The 22,579-nt window shown below is 35.5% G+C and overlaps 1 protein-coding gene across 3 annotated transcripts in view; it reads right to left on the reverse strand.

Annotated features, from left to right (window-relative positions):
- The window catches only part of SLC25A21 (solute carrier family 25 member 21), a 221,572-nt gene that overhangs the window by 85,023 nt on the left and 113,970 nt on the right, over positions 1–22,579 (reverse strand). For all 3 annotated transcript variants that reach the window (XM_042895149.1, XM_042895125.1, XM_042895157.1), the window contains one exon: positions 12,469–12,517. In XM_042895149.1, coding sequence (XP_042751083.1) covers positions 12,469–12,517 — 49 coding nt within the window. The remainder of the gene's footprint in view (positions 1–12,468; positions 12,518–22,579) is intronic.

Consider the following 22,579-nt stretch of genomic DNA (forward strand, 5'->3'; position numbering starts at 1 on the left):
TTCATAAACAGTTGAACTATCTAAGAATTCACATAAGAAAAACAAGAAAAAAGGGAGATTTCACCGTCAGTTCCTTCTCTCCTTTTCTTGTGTGGCTCTGCTCCTTCCTCTGTGGTAATTCTAGTACTCACTAACACTTCTATAATAAGCTGATTCAATAAGAAATTCATCAAAAAACAGTACAGTAAGTTTGTCTTCTCTCACGGTGTGTTGCACAGCTCCAGGAGAAACTACAATAAGGTCTACAGGTTGCACAAGGAGTGTTGCTGACATGGGAGGAGAAATGTATCCTGTTCTTTAGCAACAATCCACTGTAAATTAGGCATTTCTCATCTAATGAAATTGAATTCCAAATTTCAGCATATTCCTCAATTTCATGAGGTGTATACTGTAGTGCTATGGTACATGAACTACTTAAGAATAGAATTGTCAGCTGTTTCAGTTCTTAGGTATGTCAAATTGCTCAGACAATAAAACAATTCAGAAAAAGAAAAAAGAATAAGGAGAAAATATATGAGAAGGAAAATGATGCATTTAAAAATTCACCTTCCAGGGACTAAATTAGGAAAGTCTTTTACCTATCTAACATTCATGCCTTAATTTTATTCCTCTTGTAGTGAAACTCAAATTATGCCTTAGGAGGAACAACAGCTGCTTTCATCTTGAGTTTTGTATTCTAAGGAAAGATACAACATTATGTGTTAACAGAAAAAAATGGCAATGAAAATAAAGTTCTTAACTTGGAGATGTACTAAATAAACGTGTAGGCATCTTTGATTAAGATGCAGTTTTGCACCTCAACCGAGCTGATCTAATGGTTATCTAGTGGCTGCATACATTTTTTATGGATTAATTTTCTGACAAGTCAACAAGCTGAATCAACTTTTCCTGAAGTTTTGCATTTTCTAGGTCTGATTAAGGGAAACAGTAAGGACGTAGCACATACAGAAGTGAAGGGAGCTTGGCAGCTCATGGTTCCCTAGCCATGAGTAGGACTGACTTCTTAATCAACAGATCACCCTTTCACCAGATTAAATGCAACATTACACTATAACAGTAGAGTACGCATGCATCGTTTCATGCATACCGTTAGCATACAGTTTGGTGATTGCCACTGACAATCTATGTGGTTTGCTCCCTTTTCTGCCCTGGTATTGCCTGTTATACAAGAACCATTTCAGAAAACAAAGCTAGCAAAAAAGAAAGAAAGAAAGAAAGAAAGAAAAAAGGTAATTAATTGATCGATTTTCCACTGAGCTGTCAATGCATGGCAGTGTAAGTGTCAAGGGGAAAAACACGATTCTAAAATAATTGAGCTTAAACCTTTCTGCTATCTGCAGGCACTTTTCCCATTCCAGAGGCACTTTTTTCATCCTTTTTTCTCCATTGAACTGTCTCTGCCACATGTCTGACTCCTGAGTTGAGCTGATTCAGCACACTGATGTGCTAAAGAAAGAAGCATCCAACTGGCATTCTGGGAGAAACCAACATGATCCAAGTTGCTGCAGATAAAGTTAAAAACTAGACAGATGCTAGATGGATAGTACCACATGCACAACTTGCAAATCTACCCGCCTTATCACAGTTACAGACATTGAAGCACATTGTACATATGGGCACCTGCAGCACTTTCTAAGCACTCCATTGCAGACATGCACATGGCAGCCAGCACACGGGACTGTTGCATCTGCTTTTGTCACTGCTTCAAATGCATGGGAATAGATAAAGGTGAGGGGATGGCAGAACCTTTTGTAATTACCAGCAGTCAGTACTGCTGCAGATCAGCAGTCTGCACTACCTATCAGGGACCAGGGACCAGCCAGGCCACAGACACTGAGGCCCAGCTGCTGGCTCTGTGCTCTGCCCTGTGTGTGACTCCGGCTGTAAAAGTACAGTCTGACCCTCTGTCTTCTCGCCAAAGAATCATCAAATCACTACAGCTTCACAGCAGTTAAGAACTTGAAAATATTTCCTTATTCCCTTCTGCCCCTCCTCCCCCCCTTTTTTTTTCCTCCTGAGAAATAAATTCAAACGACAGCTCTTTTGTGCCAAGATTATTTTGGAGATGGTATTTTCCTTCATCGTACTCAACATCAAGACTTTTTTCTCAAAATCCCCTACAGACCCAGAATATACAATGATGCATCTGCTTGTAAAAACATACAAAAAGCATAGTTCATAATGATATTATCTCTCTTTTTTTATTTATAGATTCATTTGGCACATATCAGCCTAATGCAGTTATTTTAAGGACATACTTAAATACAGTATCAATGGCCAACTTCTCTGACAAAATTGTTGGCATTGCTACAGTTACACTGTGCTTCCAACACACAGACACTTCTATTCTCTTGTATACATATTCTATAAAAGCTAGTGCAAATACGAGTAAGAAAAAATGAAACATGAAGAGGCAGAAAATTGCTTTTAAGCTTATTATAATTGAAGATGTTAAATGGGGGTTTTCCATACTTCAGTTACCTCCCACTCAGTCCAATTCATGACTAAATAATAACAGTAGTAGTAAACATAACTATTTTTTAAAATACAAAGTAATTCTTTGCTTCTTTTATTTTAGGTTTGTTCTATCCGTGGTTAGAAATCAGGCATGACAGTTGCCTAATGCAGAATTTTTGTCCATAGAGAAATCAGGCATGACCATGTTCTACCCCTGAATGTGATCTTAACTTTTTATTCCATGGACAAATCATTAACATCTGCTAATAACTACCCCAACTGATTTGTTATATTATTTTAAAATAATCTTATGTATACCATGATGTTTCCAACTTGCAGCCTACCTAACCTTTCCCAGCTGCTTAATCCTTATTTTAAATATCATTTAAAAATGCATGCATATTTAAAACTATCCCATTTCTTTGTCTCCAGACTACTATTTAAACTGTGCTAACATCTGGTTATTTCCACTCCCCAATTCCCATTTTAAATACTTATTTTCAGCATATATTTTTCTTGTAAATAGAATCCCATGTACTTTATCACCTCCAAGCCCTCCACTTTTTGCTTTCTGTTCTTATTCTCATTCCACTCTCTCCCTCATGGTTTCACTTGACTCATTATATTTTAAATACAAGATTGATGCAGACGGAAGATTATGTAAAGAGTTTATTTGATTATCTACCCTAATTTAGACTTCGGAAAAGAAAATGCAGGCATGTCTAAAGGGAAACATAAAGAAAGGAAAAGAGGAGTAATGTACAGTAAAGGGGGTATTGGTTGTTGTTAGGGATGAAATTGCATTATAAAAACATACGAACATTAGAAAATCCTTTCTGGTTCTGAGAGCTGTAGGCTATGAAGGAGTCCCCATAGGGAATTAAAGGACACTTGTCACCTGGCACACCCTAAAATAGGCAGGACACAGCTGTGGTTTGCAGCCAGGGAGCCAACAGTGGTTAGGACTTCTGAACAGGAACAGAAAGCTGCCCTCTTGTCCTGCCTTAGAGAAGGAGAGAATAAACAGGAACTGCCTCAGAACCAGGCACAAGAAAGCCAGGAGAAGAAAACAAAGCCAGTATTCCAGACTACCTGGGAGCCATTTTCCAGGAGGAAAAAAGGGAGAGGAGAAGCAAGAGAGGTCAGGATGGGTTGGGATGCACAATTCTGAGTGCTGCCACAGCAGTGGAAGAAGAGGTAAGATGAGCGTAGGCTGTAACATCTTGCTTGGAAACTGGCTGCAAGTTTAAGCCTTGATTCCACTGGCCTAGCCTAAGCCACCCTCTGTATAGTCCTGGGTGAGAAATTAGCAGTTTTGGTGGCAGTCCTCATTGCCATAAACACACAGATAAATAGGCAGGTGTATCTTCATTCAAAATGAATAAATGAGATTCAGAAGTGCGCACTAGGTAATTTATGTAACTCAAAGAAGGTACATTATTATACATTATGACAATTTAGATTTTTTTTTTTTAAACAGATATCAAATGGAATATTCTGAGGCTGTGAGAATCTAAATGAATAAAATAATTAAACATATCTATTGTGTTTAATGAAAACCAAAACATACTATAATACTACAGGGTATTTTCTGCATTAACTTGTATATTTTATTCCAGAACTCTTAGCCTGACCTCAGCTGACCCACACAGCCAAAGTATTTACAATTGAATTTCACTTTTAGTCATGAACGTGATACATCACCAAGTTTCTGATCCGTGTCTCTCTCCACACATCTGCATAAATCTTGAGATACTACAAAGAGAATGCAAGCAGCTCTATTCTATTACTTCTTTGGAAGGCTCTAACTGGCGAAGCAACCAACTGTAGGATGAGCGTAATTTGGAGGGCATTTTGTTCTAGATACTCTTCCTCTCCCCATCAGACAGTGCTATGAGAAAATAATTATTACACCCTATCAATAATTCATGGCATTACAGTTCTGGAGCTCTTCTGTCACACTTACTCTGCCTGCAAGTGTTATCTGCAGTCTTATGCTATGAAAGGAAGTATTAAAAAACAAACAAATAAAATAAAATAAAATAAAAACAAAAGGAAGGAAAAAATTCAGAGCTTTTTTGGATTTAAAAAAGGAGTGCACAATGTGCAGCCCATGAAATCATAAAATGCAACCCACACCTACCCTCTTGCAACTCCATCACGGGACACAGCTAATAAGCTGCAGCTTTCTCCCAGTGCTAGAGATCACAAACATCAAGAAACTTCATCTTTTCTACTATGAAAGATACCATACCAGTAGAACCAAGTGGGTCTGTACACATCTGTTTTTAAAAGATTTAAATACATATTTATGTAGATTGTAGAAGTGAAACTCTCAGGCTTTTTGCTATTTCGTAAGTTCTGCTCATGTAGTTGTCAGGAATTACACACTTCAATCTGGAACCTGATTGTGGTAAGTAGTGGAAGACCAAACACAGAAAGAATATTATGCTTTGGCATTAGAACAAAATCAAAACATACAATAAAGGGATCTGAAATTAACTATTCTAATTCATAGCTGAAACAGAATGAAAAGCATAAAATTGTGAAAACACACATGCATTTTTACATTCGGCAAATATTCATAGTCAAAAGGCTGGTCACTATCCAGACAGATAATATTTAGTATGTCTTTTAGTATGATAGTACTTTAAGTTACCCACACAAGGAATCATCTGTGAAGTGTTCTACCAGACAGAGTTGTGTTTGGGGTGTGTAAAAGGACAGATTCACTCACGCAAAACTCCCCAGCAGATGTACAGACTACAGTTTGAAGAGCACTAAGGCCAAGTCAGCTGTGATCCAGCTTCCCTCCAGAAATAAAAAAGCACATCTTCCACAACTACTGAACTGAGAAGCAAACATGCAGTATACCATCAGACATTTCCTCTTATCAGCCCTGGCTTTTTCTCAGGCATTCTTTCTCATTTGCCTTCTGTGGGAGATATTCATTTACTTCCTCTTCTGAGGAATCTCATCCCACATCTATCACCACTTGTCCCTTCCAGAGACAGCTTTGGCACTTACCTCCTGCACAGTGACCCACTTCTCTTCCTCCCTACAGTAAGGCGCTGGCCAGCTGCACACTTCTAGCATCCAGATTGCTAATTAGGCATCCAAAAATTTCATTTATTTTATTTTGTTCCTCTATTAAACTTAGAAGTAGGGAAAGGATTCTTTATAAGTGAGATTATTGTTCTATCTTGAGCATATTCATGACAAACATGGCTTATTAGGTGGGTGTTGGAAAGTCCACATTGTTACAGCACCCAAGTTAATTAAAAAATAGGATAGTTTTTGTACGTCCAGAGAAATGGCACAGATAACACATAACCTAAAGAGTAATATCATCTTACTACTCTGTAAACTGGAAATAGTTGTTTCAGGTTTTTAAAAAAGCACCTAGAATTCAAGAAGGCAGAGTAAATGGCAGAACACTCAATGAAAATAAAGGAAAAGCTTTAGAGAGAAGAACTCTGGCAGTCTGTTTTGATGACTAACAAATTCAGTTTCTAACAGCAGGGATAAGCTCATTCTAAAATCAAGAACTCCATGTTACTTTTTACAAAAATCAAGTTGATTTGAAATAAGGATGCCATTAAACTGCTGCTTGATCACAAATGGTACAGTATCACATGAGGAGATGATGAAACTGTATTTATACAGTTTCTTTTTATCCTGAAGGATCTCAACAGACTTTATAAAATATACATATGGCATGCCTACAAATACAAAATTAGAACACAACAGAAATCACTTTGACTAGCACTGCAAATCAGAGCATCTGTTTAACAGTGCACATCAATACTGTTCTTTAGTTCAGGGAAGGATTTAAATTGGAATAGTGTATCTAGCTGGGATTATTAACCCATTTGCCCTTATTAATTCCTAACAGACTGTATGTAGAAGGAAAATAAAGGGCAAATGACTGAGTCCTGGATCACATCCACAACCAAAAGATTGTAAACTTGAGATAAGTTTGTATTATATAAAACTTGGATCTGTAAAGAAATACTCAAAGTATTTGAATGCTGAAATTCAAATGCCAAAAACAGTATCAGATACAACAAGCCCAGTGAATAAATGTACTGAAGGTCACTGATAAATCAACTAAAACTAATATCCCAGGGAAAAACCTTGACATTTGGTTGAAATAAGGACAGTAAGTTAATTTGGTCAGGGATTACTTTTAGTAAGTATTTTCTTCCTGATGAAAGAAAAAATTTCTCAGGAAACAATCAGATCCAGTAAATCTATATATCTACATATTTGGAGAGAACAATATCCCTAAACATCTATTCTCAACATTTTCAAAGCAAAATTCTATTTTCCTCATTAAAAAGAAAAGGCCAAAATTCATTGTTTTTCTAGCACTTTTCCAGGAGCTCAGCCCAAAAATGGAATGCCAAAACATTTTGTACCCTCATAATTTTCCTATGATAGGAAAACTATTTTCTGCTTAAAATTATTATGAATCTAACTAGAGCATTTTGCATGAAGTAATATGAACTTATGCAAACCAAATGAGTTATGATCATTTGGAAATGGTAACATTGTATAAGGACAATGAACTCTTCCTTAAACCATGTTTTTTCAGGGACAGGCTCCACTACTGCTCACTTAAACAAAAAGAAACCAGAAATCAAAGAGGAATTAATGATATAAAGGAAGTAGCTCTTGCAAAACAACAGATGGAATGAGATCGGAAACATATGTAGTAAGCTGAACATTTTTAATAAGACCAAAATGACAGAATTGGAACAAAGGAAAAAAATGGATAAACACACAGAAATCAGCAGAACAGTTGCTAACTAGAAATGGGTCTGTAATGCAGAGTTCAAATTTGGACTTAGATCCCAAATTCTTTTCTAAATGTGGGGCTTTAGATCCACGATGTTGGTCTGGATTGTTGCAGTAAGAATAGCAAACCATGAAATCTCGATTTTGATTGGAGGAAAACTTCCTCAAAATTTTCTAGGGTGAATTATTGGCCTTATTTTATATGCTGATATTCTGAATCACACAAGAGATGGAAAGTCACTTCACATTAAGATCCTGATCTAACGCTAACCTTTGTAAAAAAGCATTAAAGCAGAAGCAACTTGTACCACATCTTTCCCAGATTGTGAAGAGGCAGAATACAGCTTTAAGAAAATTAATGGTGAGGTCCAACAGGTTGACCCCTAAAGCAAGCTATGTATATAATGTATCCTCCTGAGAAACTAAAGTCAGAGAGTTTGAAAAAGCGCCTCCTAGATTTCTCTCTTGGGTGTTGCTTCCCTAATTGCACATACCCATCCCAACATGAGGCCAAGTTATGAGAACACAATTAAGTCTGAAAACAGGAGAGATTGTTTAAATAAAGAACAAAACAAACACAAAATTAAAAGGATTTGGACCGATCATTATGTGAATTAACCAGAGAAGCATTAAAACACTGCCTCCTGAATATATGTTTAATTTGTTTAAACACAAGTTATCCTCATGGTTTTCTTTAGTCTAGTTTGTTACTAAATATCTCCAAGTCCTTTAGATGGTAGTTGGTTTGTGATGATGTTTAACACTCTCTGATTCCACATTATATGGAATTAGGAATCCTTAATACTCCAGATAGGAGGGATATATTAGCTGATGCTCCTAAAGTCAGCACAGATCTGGAGCACAATTTTTTATTAATATAATATGACAGAAACAATCTCTTTTTTTTTTTTTTTTTGCATATTTGTCTCAAAATTTATAGTGATGACAAATTACTGTCGAAATGAAAGAGAAGTAAATAATTCATCTAAGTCATGTAAAAATTTTCCCACTCACAGGACTTTTAGACACAAAATTTTACATGCACTGTGCATTGGAAAGCTTTTTGTGATAACTTGTTAATTTTCTCTATTATTTCAAATCACTTAATCACACATTTCTTCACATTTTTTTCTATTAAATTATCATATAGATGCGACTGTTAAAAATAGTTACAAAGTATGGTTTCCATTTTCATCACTACAGAATACCAAGCTGCATCCAAAATCTGTATTTCCATTTTGATATATGCTTTATGGTTTTACACTAGCAACTAGGAAATTTGCTTTCAAGAACAGTGGAATGACTAAAACTCAAATAAAAAAATACTGGTGATAATTAATGAAAAAGAGGATTCGTGTGCAATCGATTTACAAACCTGAAGAAATTAGCCAACATTTTATTTTTTGCTATAGGGTTTGTAAGTTCTAAAATGGACACAACCAAGAGTGATTTTGCAAAATCAGAGGTGTTAAAATGTAGAGGTGTTAAAATGAAAATTGTCTGTCAGTGCAGAGGTAGTTTGGAAGCTAGCAAGCTCCTGGAAATGTCAACAGCAGGAAAATATAAAAAACTTCTTTTCTTAAAGCTGCAAGGTATTGAAGGCTGTGGGACTGCATAAAACCATAACCTGACAGACCACTGTGACATTCTCCAATTATCATTCAGGTTTGCCTGGCTGACCAGTCAAACTGCATTAACTTTGGCCTGACATCTCCCTTTAACTCTCTCCCTTCTTCTCTGCAATCACTCTCATCAGCTGCTGCACAAGAATAAATTTTTTCCAGCAATAAATGGCAGTTCTGAATTTTGTACATTTGCTTAAACCGAAACGTATGTCATTAGGACACAAGGGATAAATTATAGGTAGAAAAGCACTCTACTGATTTTAATATAATATACAAATTTAATATAAGTATGTGAGATAATGCTTTGTCTTACATATCATGATCCGGCATATATTTTATCATCCAGATGTAAGTCTGATGTACAATAGATCCTCTAAGTTTCTTAATTAAAAAAAACCAAACCTTCAATGTCTTGGCTGCATCTGTACTAGGAAAATCTTCCTTGCTACTGTTCTCTCCGCTCATACATAGGCAGACACACAAACTCTTACCAAATTCTGCATAACTTACTCACATTTAGGATGACAGGTGCAGAGATAAGATATTTTACTTAATCCACAAATGAATAAAGTCATCATAACGGTAACTGGTAAATAAAAGAGTCTCTGTTATATACACATATACAAATTTTTTGCTGAGTATCATCAAAAACTATACCAATGTATTTTCTATTTGAGAAGAAAGCATTATTTCATTCAAAGAAGAATTGAGTTTCATTGGGTTAAAGTAATGAATTTAGCACTCTCTAGGTAGGTAATTTATATGAATTTCTTAAACTAGTCATGTTGATGCTATAGCAGTGAAGAAAATTATTTCGAAATTTCCATTTAGCAAAAAAAAAAAAAATAAAAAATAAAAATCTATTATGCATGCTGCTTTTCTCCTTTATACATATGCATTCTTCTAGCATTGTTACTGTAGAATAATAGAATATTACTAAACAGAAAAAATATTGCAAAATGTTGTCGCAAAAGAGCCAAACTATTTTCCAGCATTTCAAAATAACCTTTGACAGGAACTTTCTTTTCTCCAATTTTTTATTAAAAACATACACAAAATAAATATAACAACCAAGCACTGATGCTGAGCCACAGATCCACTAGAAGTGAGCCTCTGGCATCTTCCCTACACTTCAGAATGCTAACTTTGATCAAATAAGATTCTACTAATTTGAAAAGACCATAGGAGTTTCCACCAAGCAAACACTTCATAGAAAAATGCAGGAAATTCAAAACTTCATAAAAAATAAGCAACAAGTGGCCCTTTTGTAAATCCTTTCACCTAGCCATAAGAAAAAATCCCAGCAACATATATTAGCTGGAAGTAATTAAGAAATGACAGACTATCAGTACAATGTTGGAAAAGACTGAGTGTACTGCAGTGCTCAGAGACAAGCAACTAAGGAATTAAGTGAAAATGTGTTACAAAACATACTAAATTCAAAGACAATAATTAAAAACAGTGTTTCATTTTAACCTTTATGAAAAGATTAAGCTACTCTAGTTTTGAGAATTCTTAGCCATCACAAAATGAAGGAAAAGGATACAATATACATAGAACTGAATGGTGATTGAGATCAGAGAATATTCCATTTTTGGTTTTACTAGTGGCTTTCAAGATGTAAATATTTACAAGTACTGACAAATACTAAACTCAGCAGAACTATCAAAATCCATGTAATATCTTTAAATACATCTGCACCAACAGAACAAAGATAAGCTATTGCTTAGGTACTGCTCACTTCCACAGAGTTGAAATTAACACAATGGGAGAAAAATTTGCTTAGCAGCTTTTTTACTTGATTCAGCCCCTTGGTTTCCCTCTGAACTGTAATCTGCTTTCTCCCACACAGCTATTGTTCTTTTACTCTTTCTTCTTTTTTAATTTAATTGTTCACTGGCTCAGATTTCACATTTAAAACGGCTCCTAATTTTTTTTTTTTAATGTCGATAAAGCTTCACAAACATCCTCTTGAATTCTTGAATGCTATCCATTTCTAGATCTCACATATGATCTCTTTTAACAGTATGACACATAAAAAAGTAAAATCTACAATAGAAATGGATGGATTGGATGACAATCTCAAGGACAGCAAAGACATGAGAAGTAAAATACTGATGGTGCATTTATGCTGAAGGACATACGACATCTAGTTTAGTATAAAGAAGAAGACATGAACAGATAATTCATCCAGGGAGTTTAAGAATTCTTACAGCACTGCCTGCCAAAATGATGCCACTGAAGTACACTCACATGGACTACAAGAGAAATAGAAGAGCAAGAAAAATTTTTGTTCTTTTAAGTTTGGTCTTGTACCTCTTTTGCTTGTACTTTAATTTTTGTCTCGCTATGTAAATTAGGTTGTAATTGCAAAGCCTCAGTGTACTTGAAGAGTTACAAAGAACCTAGTTTGAAACTACTAGGTGTACTCTCTCTATAGAGCAATCAAATTATTCCTGATTAAGAATTTCCTGAGCAAACTCAGAGCACTGAGGAGCACCTCCTGCACCCAGTCAGCAATTGATGTGGATGCAGCCTGCACTGCTGTTCTCTGGTTTGGACCAATGACCATAGAGGGTCTCCCGCAAAAAAGCAAGCTACAGAAAAGTATCTAAAAGCCTTAGGTAAACCTCAGAAGAACCTAAAATACATCTGTAGCAACATGCTGACTAACAAACCGAACTCAGTGATGAACTCAAGTCCTCATTGACAGCTTCAAGCATATTCTAGCCAATACAACTGTTCTCTTCATCATTTGTAGAGGTTTGATTCATCTTCCAGTGAAGCTTTTTTACTTAAATCAGTGAAAACTACACAGAGATACATATATAGTAAGTATAGATATTGCATGAAGTATACATGGAGTGACATTTTTTCTTCTCTTTGTTGTATACTTCTGCATTCTAGTTTGCCTTTCATATATGGTAACACTCACTTAAGAATCAGTATGCAAACTGAAAAAGGAAAAGGAAAAATATATTAAAAAAATTAGGAACTTGACTATTATTCTTCCATCTCAAAAACAACACTGAAAAAAAACCATATATAACCAAATAAACCGTATAACCAAATTTTCCAGGTCATTTCATCATTTATACTCACATAAACGAGTAGTCAGAAAAGAAAATAGTGGCAAAAGGTAAAAGCATGAAGTTACTTAGCTCACAGAGCAAACACGAAACACCCCATTTCAACATTTTTATCATTTATGTCAGGTCTCAGAGATCTCTGACAATAACTTTGGAGGCAGTATGTTATTTTCCATTTACATTAAAAAAATATTACTGCAGATAATATGTATCTGAAGCAAATTTAATTGTAGCCATCTTCATGCAGGAGGATTTCATTACAACCTCAAAATATGTGTCATAAAATATATTTATCACCTTTAGATGACCTCTAACCAGAAAAGTGTTATGCTATTCAAATTCCAACTGTCAAATGCTGTAGATATAGGTAAGTAAATACAAATGCCATTAAAGACAGAAGTTATCTTACTTGGAGAAGTTCTAGCTTTTTATTTTCTGACAGCTCCTAAATTGGATGTCTTCCAGTGTCAACAAAACCTGTCCGAGCAGAATCTTACCTTGTTTTCACGACATCAAGGGGATGCATCAGGCAAATTTCTACAAGACCTATAAAATAATAATAAAAAAGGCCTAGTAAGCACTTGTACAAACTAATTTCGTTTTCACTGACTTAGCTAGAGGTATCCTTAATGTTACAGTACTTAAATATCTCATATATGCAACATACTCTTCTTCAAAGATTTTAGACACTAAGCTAAGTGATAGCTGTTTGCTGCAGAGAGGAAAGCTAGCACATATTAGCTATGGGATCACTTTATTCATCATTTCTGCTCAGTTCTCTGCCTTAAGATCACCAGGAATATTTGGCTGCCATCATAAACAAATACATTAATTCTCGCAGAAAGTAGTTGGAGTTCAGATTAACACAAGCTTCTTTGTCATATGTGACTAATCCTTAAAGATACTGTTGTTAAGGAAGACAGTGTTGGTGGCTCTGATGAAGCTGGTATTAAAATGACTGGCCATTCTTGAGTTGGCTATTTGAGCTGAGGTCTTATTGGCTCTACATCTTGTCCTGCTCCTCAGCTAACACTGAATGCTGTCCACGTGTTCTCCCTTCCTGTTCCACAAGCCATCATAAACACTTAAATTCACATGCTGGGGACTTTCCACGTCCAAGAGGGGAGGGTGTGGATGGCACATGGAAAATTCTGGCAAAAGAGATCTGGAAAATCCCTAATGCACTTGAAACCACTGGCTTCAAAGCTGGTTCCATTACCGTTTTCCACCCTGCTACCACCTCATGAAAAGCCCAGACCTTTACCACCCACTTATTGCCCCTGATCCATGGCAAAATTACAATTTTTCCCTCTTTTCTACAATTACACTGTAATGTATAATGCTTGCAAAACATAAAACTGGCCAGATAACCCCTTACACCCAGTCTCTTCTGGCTGTGTTTGAATGAAACTATCAAAGTAATATTTGACTATTGTTTTGCCATGTTTTCTTTCCACCCTACTCAACATTTCATTTCTGCAAAAAAGGTAGACAACACACATGGGCATCAGCCATCAAACTAATATAAATATTAATATTAATGAAATTCATTCAAAATCATGTGATTTAATATTTTTAATTTTTTTTTCTAGAAAGTTAGAGGTGTAGATTTTATTTCTGAATAGATATATTTATTGCCATAATTATTGCCCAGGAATGACTTATATTTTAATAAAACAAGAACAAATCACATGTCACATAAGTGAACACCGACTGCAAGTTTTCTGTCCTCATTCTGTCCCAAAACCTATAAACCATGTCACAGCTGCCAACAGGTGCTTTACAAATAGAGCTGCAGTCAAGTGTTTCAGTGCTGGCACTGCCTATGAGTTTTTTCTTTTCTAACGACCCTCCTTTTCTAACTTCTCTCACTTGCAAGTGTTAGATCTTCTCTTCTGTTTTGTTTTGGCAGATACAAACAACAGTAGGGGGGCAAGCATGGGGCCGGGGGCTGTTCACCCTATTCTGTTTTTGTAGCATTAATATCCATTTTGGGAGAAAAGTGTATAGTGCCAGAATTTGGCTCTATTTTCTTGGTCCTCATAGAATAATTTTTAATTCAGGCATTCTTCCAGCAACTGAATCAGATGAATTCCAAGGTCTTTGGCACAAGATCTGTTTTGATAGCTTCAGGATTCTATTGGTTATCTGTTTTTCTTAGTCCTTCTTTCGTATCATCATTTAATTACACACTAGGTTTTAAACAGTGTATAATTACTTGGGATTATTACAAGATTCTCTGAAGAGCACAAAAGGAGTGCACACTGTGCAAGATGTTAATGGAACAGCTACAAACACAAGCTACATTTTTCCATCTACTATAGTAGTCATGCAGATCATTACAACATCCTACTTGATAGCCTGCCCAGAAAGTGTGGTGGCCTTACTAAATTACAAGCACTCTGAGATGTGCCCAATAAAATAAAATATATTGCTCTTTCTTCAGCTAATGTTCATCAGGTTTGTGGCAAATTCTATTAGCATTATGAAAATCTAATTAGTTAAATAGATATGGTGCAATATATTTTAATTTATCATACTGAAAAGACTACTGTTTACCAACTTTATTTTCATGATAAAGTAGGCAACATAGCTACATAGATAGATTGTCCAAAAACATGTTCTAATAGTCCCACTGGGTCTCCTTGGTGATGTCACATGTGAACTAATTCAGAGTGATTTATAATGGTCTAATTATGTTTAAAGCAATTCAGATCCAACAAACTGAACAAGAGCCCAAAGGAAACACAGCAAAGAACAATTACTGGAGCAATCCAACCTTTGTTGTCTTCTGTGTGGGAAAACGTTCCTTGTGAAAACTGGATACTAACAATAAAATAAGACAATAAAAATCTGTGTGTAGAAGAAATAACCAGCTGTCATCATTGACAACATTTTGAACATACACAAGTGGAAAATCAACAATCAAGAAGGAAGTCCAGAGTTCTGTTATGTAAACCATGATGCTGATTAGCTAAGGCTGCAGAGGGAGAAAATATCAGAGAATACTGACACCGAAGCAACTCTCCTAGGTAGAACATTTTCCATTTTCCAGATAATACTGCCTGTTTTTATACTGTTTTCCATAGTGGATTACATTACATTTCCCTCCACAAGAGTCACGCTTAAAATATCAAATTGGCAGTCTTCTCTTCAAAGTAAACATTTCAGTGAGTGGTAGCTATGTTAAGTTCCTTTGCTCTTTGTTCCGTTTTTCCATCATACACACAAGTCTTGTACCAATGAACATATAATATTTCCAGAAAATGCTATGACTCTTCAAAACAAGAATGATTCCATGTCTTGCATGTTCACTGAATAGGAAAAAAGAATGAAATGTAGCTGACAATTCTTGCTTAATTCTTGCACAGATAAGAATAGAATAATTACGGTTTTGGTCAAATTGGACAAATTCTTGCCTTCAGCTCTTCTTAGAACCTATGAACTGACTGCTGTGCTGTGTCTGTGATACACACTGCCCTGTCTTGCACAGAAATCTGAGTAGCTGACCTTCTATATGTTTTCTGCAAAATGCACCCTGAAAGGGTGTTCCAGTACAGACTGAGGAGATGCAGAGCATGATCCATGTGTGTTAGTTCAGACAACCCCCTACTGCTCAGAAGTCATTATGCACCCTCCTACCCTTGTGTTATTCATTTCCCTGGAATAACACAGTCACTGGAGAACCACAACAGAAAGGAGACTGGTCATAGAAAATGTGGCAATAAACACTTTAGGCGCTGCGCATTGTACAGTTGGAACAGTCTGTATTTATTTTGGCTTTTACGTAGACATAGTTACAAGGTAAGAAATGATGATAAATAATTTATGTATACTATGCATTTCCTTCTGAGAATATGTCTGACAGACAAAATCTTGTGTTGTTCTTTGTATCCTAATAAAAGCAATGACATATTCTTATGTTTGTCTGTTAGCTAAAACGGTTTGGCAATATGAAGTGGAAGCACTTCCTGATTATGATGGCATTGTTGGAAGAATAATCAATGACTGTAAAAAAAAAAAAAAACAACACAAAAAACAACACAAAAACCAAACATCCCCGCAGTCAATTCCATACAGGCTAATTTTTGTTAGCCTGCTGTTTTGCTATATATTCATGCTTTTACCTGTTCTGTGAGAGTAAATCTGAGTCATAAAAAAAACCAACAAAACTCTAGATTCACCATAATACATATACCTCTTTTTGACTTTTCCAAGGAGATGGTCACATACTGTGCCCTTCCCATTTAAAGTAAGTGTTAAGTAATTCAGCAAGAAAATCTATTCAGCAATTAGTATGTGATATGCTGAAAAAGATCTGCACAATAGTTGTTACTAAAGAAAGTGATGCATATTTTAACTCTTGCCCAGGATTCTACTTAGCAGTTTGGTATTAACTAGCAATACCCTGGAGCTCCTCAAAAATCATTAATGGCTATGTAATGAGCCAAACCAATGCTCACATTAGAAAATAGGGAGAAATGGATCCTTAGCTCAAAGAAACTCCATAACGGCAGTGTAGTATTCATGAGTCATTCTTCCCTAGAGATCTTGTCTACACTGAGAAAATATGCTAGAAAACACGTTAATTAAACAAGATGTTGAATATGATTTTTCTCTTGGCAGAGACAATGGTACCTGCATTTAAAAATGTGTTAGCTGCTGATGATAATCTCAACAGGAGCTCCTGGTTTGCCATTACCTAGCACTTATTAGAAGAAGGTGGCTGTTGCATGCCTACATGATGAGCTGAGTCCTGTTCAACATCTTGCTAGGCAACAGTGTTTCCTTAATAGAGGCAGCCTGCCAGTGCAGCATTGCTATCTGAAACCTGGGGAGCAGTAGACTGGCTTTCAGAAAAGCAGAGGACTTCAGCTGCAGACAGAAGCTGTTGATGTTTGGTCCATGGTGCCTCTGCTGAAAATAGTGAGAGTCTGTTTATAGTGGGTTCTCAAAGCCCTCTTCGCAAAAGCAATTCAGCCTCTGTTGAATTAGCGAGGACTCTCTGGTTGTGCAGCAAACTAGCATTTTAATCTTCAGAATTTCAAGGAAAAGTCACTTACTGGAGAATTGCATCTTAGATGTGAGGAAGCTAAGCTGGAAGTTAGTTTTTTTTTGCTCCTCTGGACTGGCTGCTGCTCAGCTGTGGATTTACAGCTGTCTCCAATTCAGAAGCCCTAATCCGGAACTGTGGCCATATTGGTACTCACAACAGACAGTTTAAATTGCTCAACATAGGCACTGACAACACTCATGTAGAATCAGCATGATTTCACTGGTGCATGCCCAGGTAAAGAAAGCATAAAATTCATTAGTATTACAGATATTGAACTGCTTGTTCAGTTCTGTTGCAAATAAAAGAGAATGGTAATTGTATTCCCTTATTTTTGCTGAGCTTGAAAAACTAGGTTATAGCATTTATGTGAATAATGACAGAAAGTGGCATGGATCTTCTGAAATGGCAATAGCACAAATTAATATACTCAAAACTAAGCTTTCACTATACTTGGGAACAAATTCATAAACATTTATCTGCACTTACAGCCTTTGAAACGGCAAGTTTCACCTTGTGATGTCTCATGCATATGTAAGCAGCAAGAGGTTGTTCTAGTAATGAATCAGTGTGTATATGAATACGAAATGTATGGTGAAGATCTTAATCCTTTTCTTCATGTTACTGAAAATTTGTGGGAAAAAAAAAAAAAGAAAAAATAAGCATTGCCTTAAAACAAACAAACAAAAACAGCCAACCATCCCTGAGATTTTTTCTTTCATCTTATTTCAATTTGACTTATCTTTATAGTATCTCTAAATTGAAGATAAATGGTCCTATCAAGCTATTGTATTCTCTTTCACAGCCATTCTAACACAGAACACGCTTTTCATCTTTTTCAATCTAACACACAGCTAAGCTGATAAATGTAAATCAACTGTAAATAAAATAGGTGTAATTTAACCAGATCCCCAGTCTGCATCTATCTTACATTTATCAGAATTCTGCAATAATTACCAATATATTTCTTCGCTCTGGTGGAAAAAGAAATCTAGCTATAATGTTGAAAGTATGCATGGCAAAGTACTCTAAATTTAGCATAAATTTATTCATTGTTTGCTTTTCACAATGTTTTTGGTACTATCAGCTGAATCAGTATATTATGCTCAAGCTGCCAGCAATACCCACATATTTATACTTGCTGTTGCCTAGAATAGAGCTCAGTGAATCTTGAGATGTGCTTCAAATTAACTGTTCAGTGCTCATTTGAATACTGTTTTCTCTTTAAAAAACAAAGGTCATCTTCCAGTTTCATTTGAAATTTTTATTGCTCATTTTAAAATGGATACATTAAGTACTCAGTTCATAGATGTACCGGCTTGATTAACTTCACCTGTAATGAGTGAGAAATGAAGAAGTACCTACATAATTGGCTTTAAACATATCTACAAAAATTTGGAGGATTAAGTTAGTTTTATGTATAGTTAAATGCCTTTATAATAAGGCTAGGAGGAAATGCCAAAACATCCAGGAAAATCAGTGGCTACTCAAAGATGATCTTTAATTTCATCTCCATCTCTTTGGAAGACAAGTTCTTCCAGATTCTGGTAGCACTTTCATAAGCAAGCAATTCCTACTGCACTACTCACAGAGCCTTTCTGAGTAAAATGCCATGTAAATCAATTACTCTCTATAATAGTAAGACTTGTAAGATTTGCATTTATGGTATACTCAAAGAGAGAATAGACATAACCATATTTTATATTCCAGATTCCTCACAATTTTATCTGATTAAGAAAAAAAACCAAAGCTGACTAATAAGGTTGAATACTACAGAAAATTTGATTACACAAATATAAGCAATGTTTAGGTTCTGGCACAAATGATAATTGAGAAATAAATAACAGAGCACACAGGAAAAGCTCAGAAACATACTGCATCCTTAGGAGGTATAAATTGTTGTGGTCCCACTAAAGAAATGAATAGATATGAAAATAAGAAACTGAAACTATAAAATATTTTCTCTGATTTCTTAAAGATTAGTAAGGTAATATAACATGCATCTCCAGAATTCACCATTGCAAAAATTTGCTTCATCTTAGTTTTCTCTTCTATTCCAATTCTGAAAAAAAACCATTTATTGGACTCACAAATAATTCTGGACAAAATCACTTTTTCTGAAATGATTTGCAATAGAGTTGCTCATATAACTGCTATTTTTTCCTTTATTTAATCTTTATACATCTTTTACTGATTTTGTATTGTCATTAAAGCTTCATCTTATAAAATAAACACTTGCAATTTACAAACTTAAGTGCCTGAGTCTCTAGACACAAGTGAAAGTCTATATTTCGACTAAATTCTCCATAAGTACTTTGGCAAGCATTACATACTATTATGTCACTCACAGATGACATATTCTTTCCATCACTTGTGTCTGAAAAGTAAGTTTTTTGAAACACAACCAAAGAGACCCACTGAGGTCAGCACTAGGTTATTCTATGTCCGTGTCACCACAGCCTTAGATATTTCAGTGCATATTGAATCAATATTCCCACAATGAAAATGTGTAACCTGTATTTTCTTTGCTGTTATAGTAAAATGCTGCTCAATAAACTTGTTTTCATAAGAAGTTTGCCCATTCATACGTCCCAAAGCTGTTGTAATCTTCATTGCTAATGCTGATCTAAGAGCATGGACATTATTCTATTTCTTGACACATTTAAAGTTCTCTAATGAATAAAGCAAGCAGCTTATGGCTGCTTGGACTGTCCCTCGATTGCCCCGGAGGGCTTTAATGTCTTTAAAATAGGCCTCCTAGTTTGTATTTAACTACCTTGTCCACAGAGGTCTGAGGGGTAGAGCAGATCAAAGATGTGCTAGAAACATAAAAAGCAGCTGTCCTTCATTTACCTTTAATTAGCTACATCTGACCAGATTCTTTACGGTCTCTTTGTCCCACATTCAACAGTCTATAGGCCTTCTGACCTGTCCTTGAGGACTGTATCATTATATGATTTTCAACAAAATACAAATTTAAAATATTTAATACAAGACTTTGAAAAAACCTTGGTCTTACTATGGAACCACTGCTACCTAAGGATTTTGGTTTTACTTGCCAAAGCTACAAATTACTCAGCATTTGGAGCGTTAAAATGGAATGATTCTTCAACTTAGATTTAGTTATTTATTTATGCTCCTTTGTATACTACTCAACATTGCAATGCATAAATATCACCTGACAAGGAATCCCACAGAAAACTGAAAGGCAAGCAAGCACCTCTCTGTTGGCACAGAACTACTGCACTTCCACAGGATACTCCACAAGCGCTACAATAACTGAAACTGGCAATGATGCTAAGAGACGTTCAGATCTACTAACATGCATTTCAAGAAGGTCAGCTTTGTCTTCATTGCTAGGAAGCTAAAGAACATGTTGAAAGGAATACGATAACCTTCACACTGGATTCAGTGTGAAGGTTTTATGTTCCTCAATAAAAGTATTTTTGAATACATAAGCTTTAAATAAAGCACTTCCCATGATGTCAACAGATAATTATAACACAAAGTCTACGAGATATTTATAAAGAAAGTCACATATCTGCACTCCCTTGTGCCCCTTTTTACACAGATCCCATTACTTAGAAGTCTCTCTATGCAGCACAGGCATTATATAAAGACACTGAGGTAAATGGATTTTGGATTAGGTCCAGTCATAAAAAGAATTAACTAATCAAATCTGCTAACTTAACTGCAGAATCATAGAATGACTTGGGTTGGAATGGACCCCAAGAATCATCAAGTTCCAACCTCCTGCCACAAACAGGGCCATCAACCAAAGGCTTGATTTGGAACTGACCTCAAAGATGCTCAGTTCTCCTCTTGTGTATGTAAAAGCAATTTGTAACACATATGTTCTATTTAAAAATGTAAACCTTGTAGTCTTCCCTAGGAAAGTTTAATTAATAATGTGCTAAATTGCTTGTAGACTCCTTCAAATGCCATAGCGGGAAGGTTCACAAGCAGTCAAAAAGCCTGCAATAGTATCAATACTGGAATCAGCAAGCAGGTGTGATGAGAAGCAAAACTATATTCTTCAAGAAATTCTTCTGAATGGGATGCAGTAAGAGCTTTCTCCTAAACTAAGAACCATGAGAGATTGTTGCACCTCAACTTTATTCTTCAAATCTTCTTTTCTAGTATCTGATCCCAACTGTATAGCTGAAAACTTCAATTATTTATCACTTAATTCAAGAGGCATGCATCTTTCACCTATCATTTAAGAGATTTGATTTAAAACAAGAGTCAAAACTACTTCCACATATAATTAAAGGAAAAATTTGCATGAACAGAATAAAATTGAGTTTAAAAATCAAATCAACATGCTTATTTTTGCCAAATACTTCCTGAAGTTGAGAATATTCAAATAGTTAAATAATAAGATCATTATTTATAACCATCAATATAATCACATAACAAAGTATCTAGATGCATGAATAATAAAATGACAGTGTCAGTTGCTGTTCAGGTTGAAGAAAGCAAACAGAAACGGGCATAGTAATGCTGGAAGTGTAATATAGATAGCAGCAATTTTCTATGCCCTACTCTATGTTACCTCAAAAATGTATCATGTCTGACCTAAAAATTTCAGTTTAGGACACTGTACAGAAGGTATAAGAAAGTTCAAATTAAAGCTTGTCCAACAACAAATCTAATAGCAAGAAGGAAATGTTCCTAAAAGATTAACATTATAAAGCAGAGTAAAACCTTATTTTTTTTCTGGAATCACTTAATGTAAATCATTCTTCTGACTAAAAAGATGCCAGGTAGCTAAAGAAAAAGACATACAAATTTTGTAAAAAATATACTGGTTAGCTATGGAACAAGCTGAAAACAAGAACTTTAGAGCAGGCTGTTCTGGAACAACTACTGAACTCCACAGCGCTATGAAAAATTAGAAGTGCAAAAATTACAGTGTGAAGTATATGCTCTGAAGTGAATTAACTATTCACAAAGTGAGAAACTATCCCAGGGTGAGTTTTCTTCCTCAATCCCCACACAAAATTTCAACAGCTTCACTTTCATGCTGATGTGAACAGAAACATTTCAGAAATATCAAAGAAGAATATTTTCTGTTCCCATCATTAATTTAAGATCTATGATTACATCTCAGTTTTAAATAAAATCTACCCAAGAACAAAGTATATAAGTGGTAATCCACTACTTCTGAACTACAAACTTCAAATCAGTGATGTTACCCCACATGCAGTACGGCAAAATACATGACACTTCACAAAAAAAAACTAGCTAATTTTCATCTAGGATAAGCTTAGTATTGGATGACCAGTAGCTAGAGATTGAGACAACTGACCATGAAGAAAAGCAAACATTTCAGAATTAGGATTTGACATTGCTGCACCCTAACATACCAAACTGCATCCACCTTAGTTTTAGAAAGTGTTTTCGTAGCAATATCTCCCTCTGTTAATCTGTGTTTGAATGTTTTGGGTTATTTTTTATTGTTGTTGTTCATGATAAAAGACGTGGTTTGCATCAAGATAGTTGAAAGAAGTGGGAAAGTTGTTCTTTCCCCCCCCCCGACGAAATCCACCACT

This window comes from Lagopus leucura, unplaced genomic scaffold (genome assembly GCF_019238085.1).
Source record: "Lagopus leucura isolate 7727_CA_CO unplaced genomic scaffold, USGS_WTPT01 Super-Scaffold_1, whole genome shotgun sequence".
In the NCBI taxonomy this organism is placed as follows: Eukaryota; Metazoa; Chordata; class Aves; order Galliformes; family Phasianidae; genus Lagopus; species Lagopus leucura.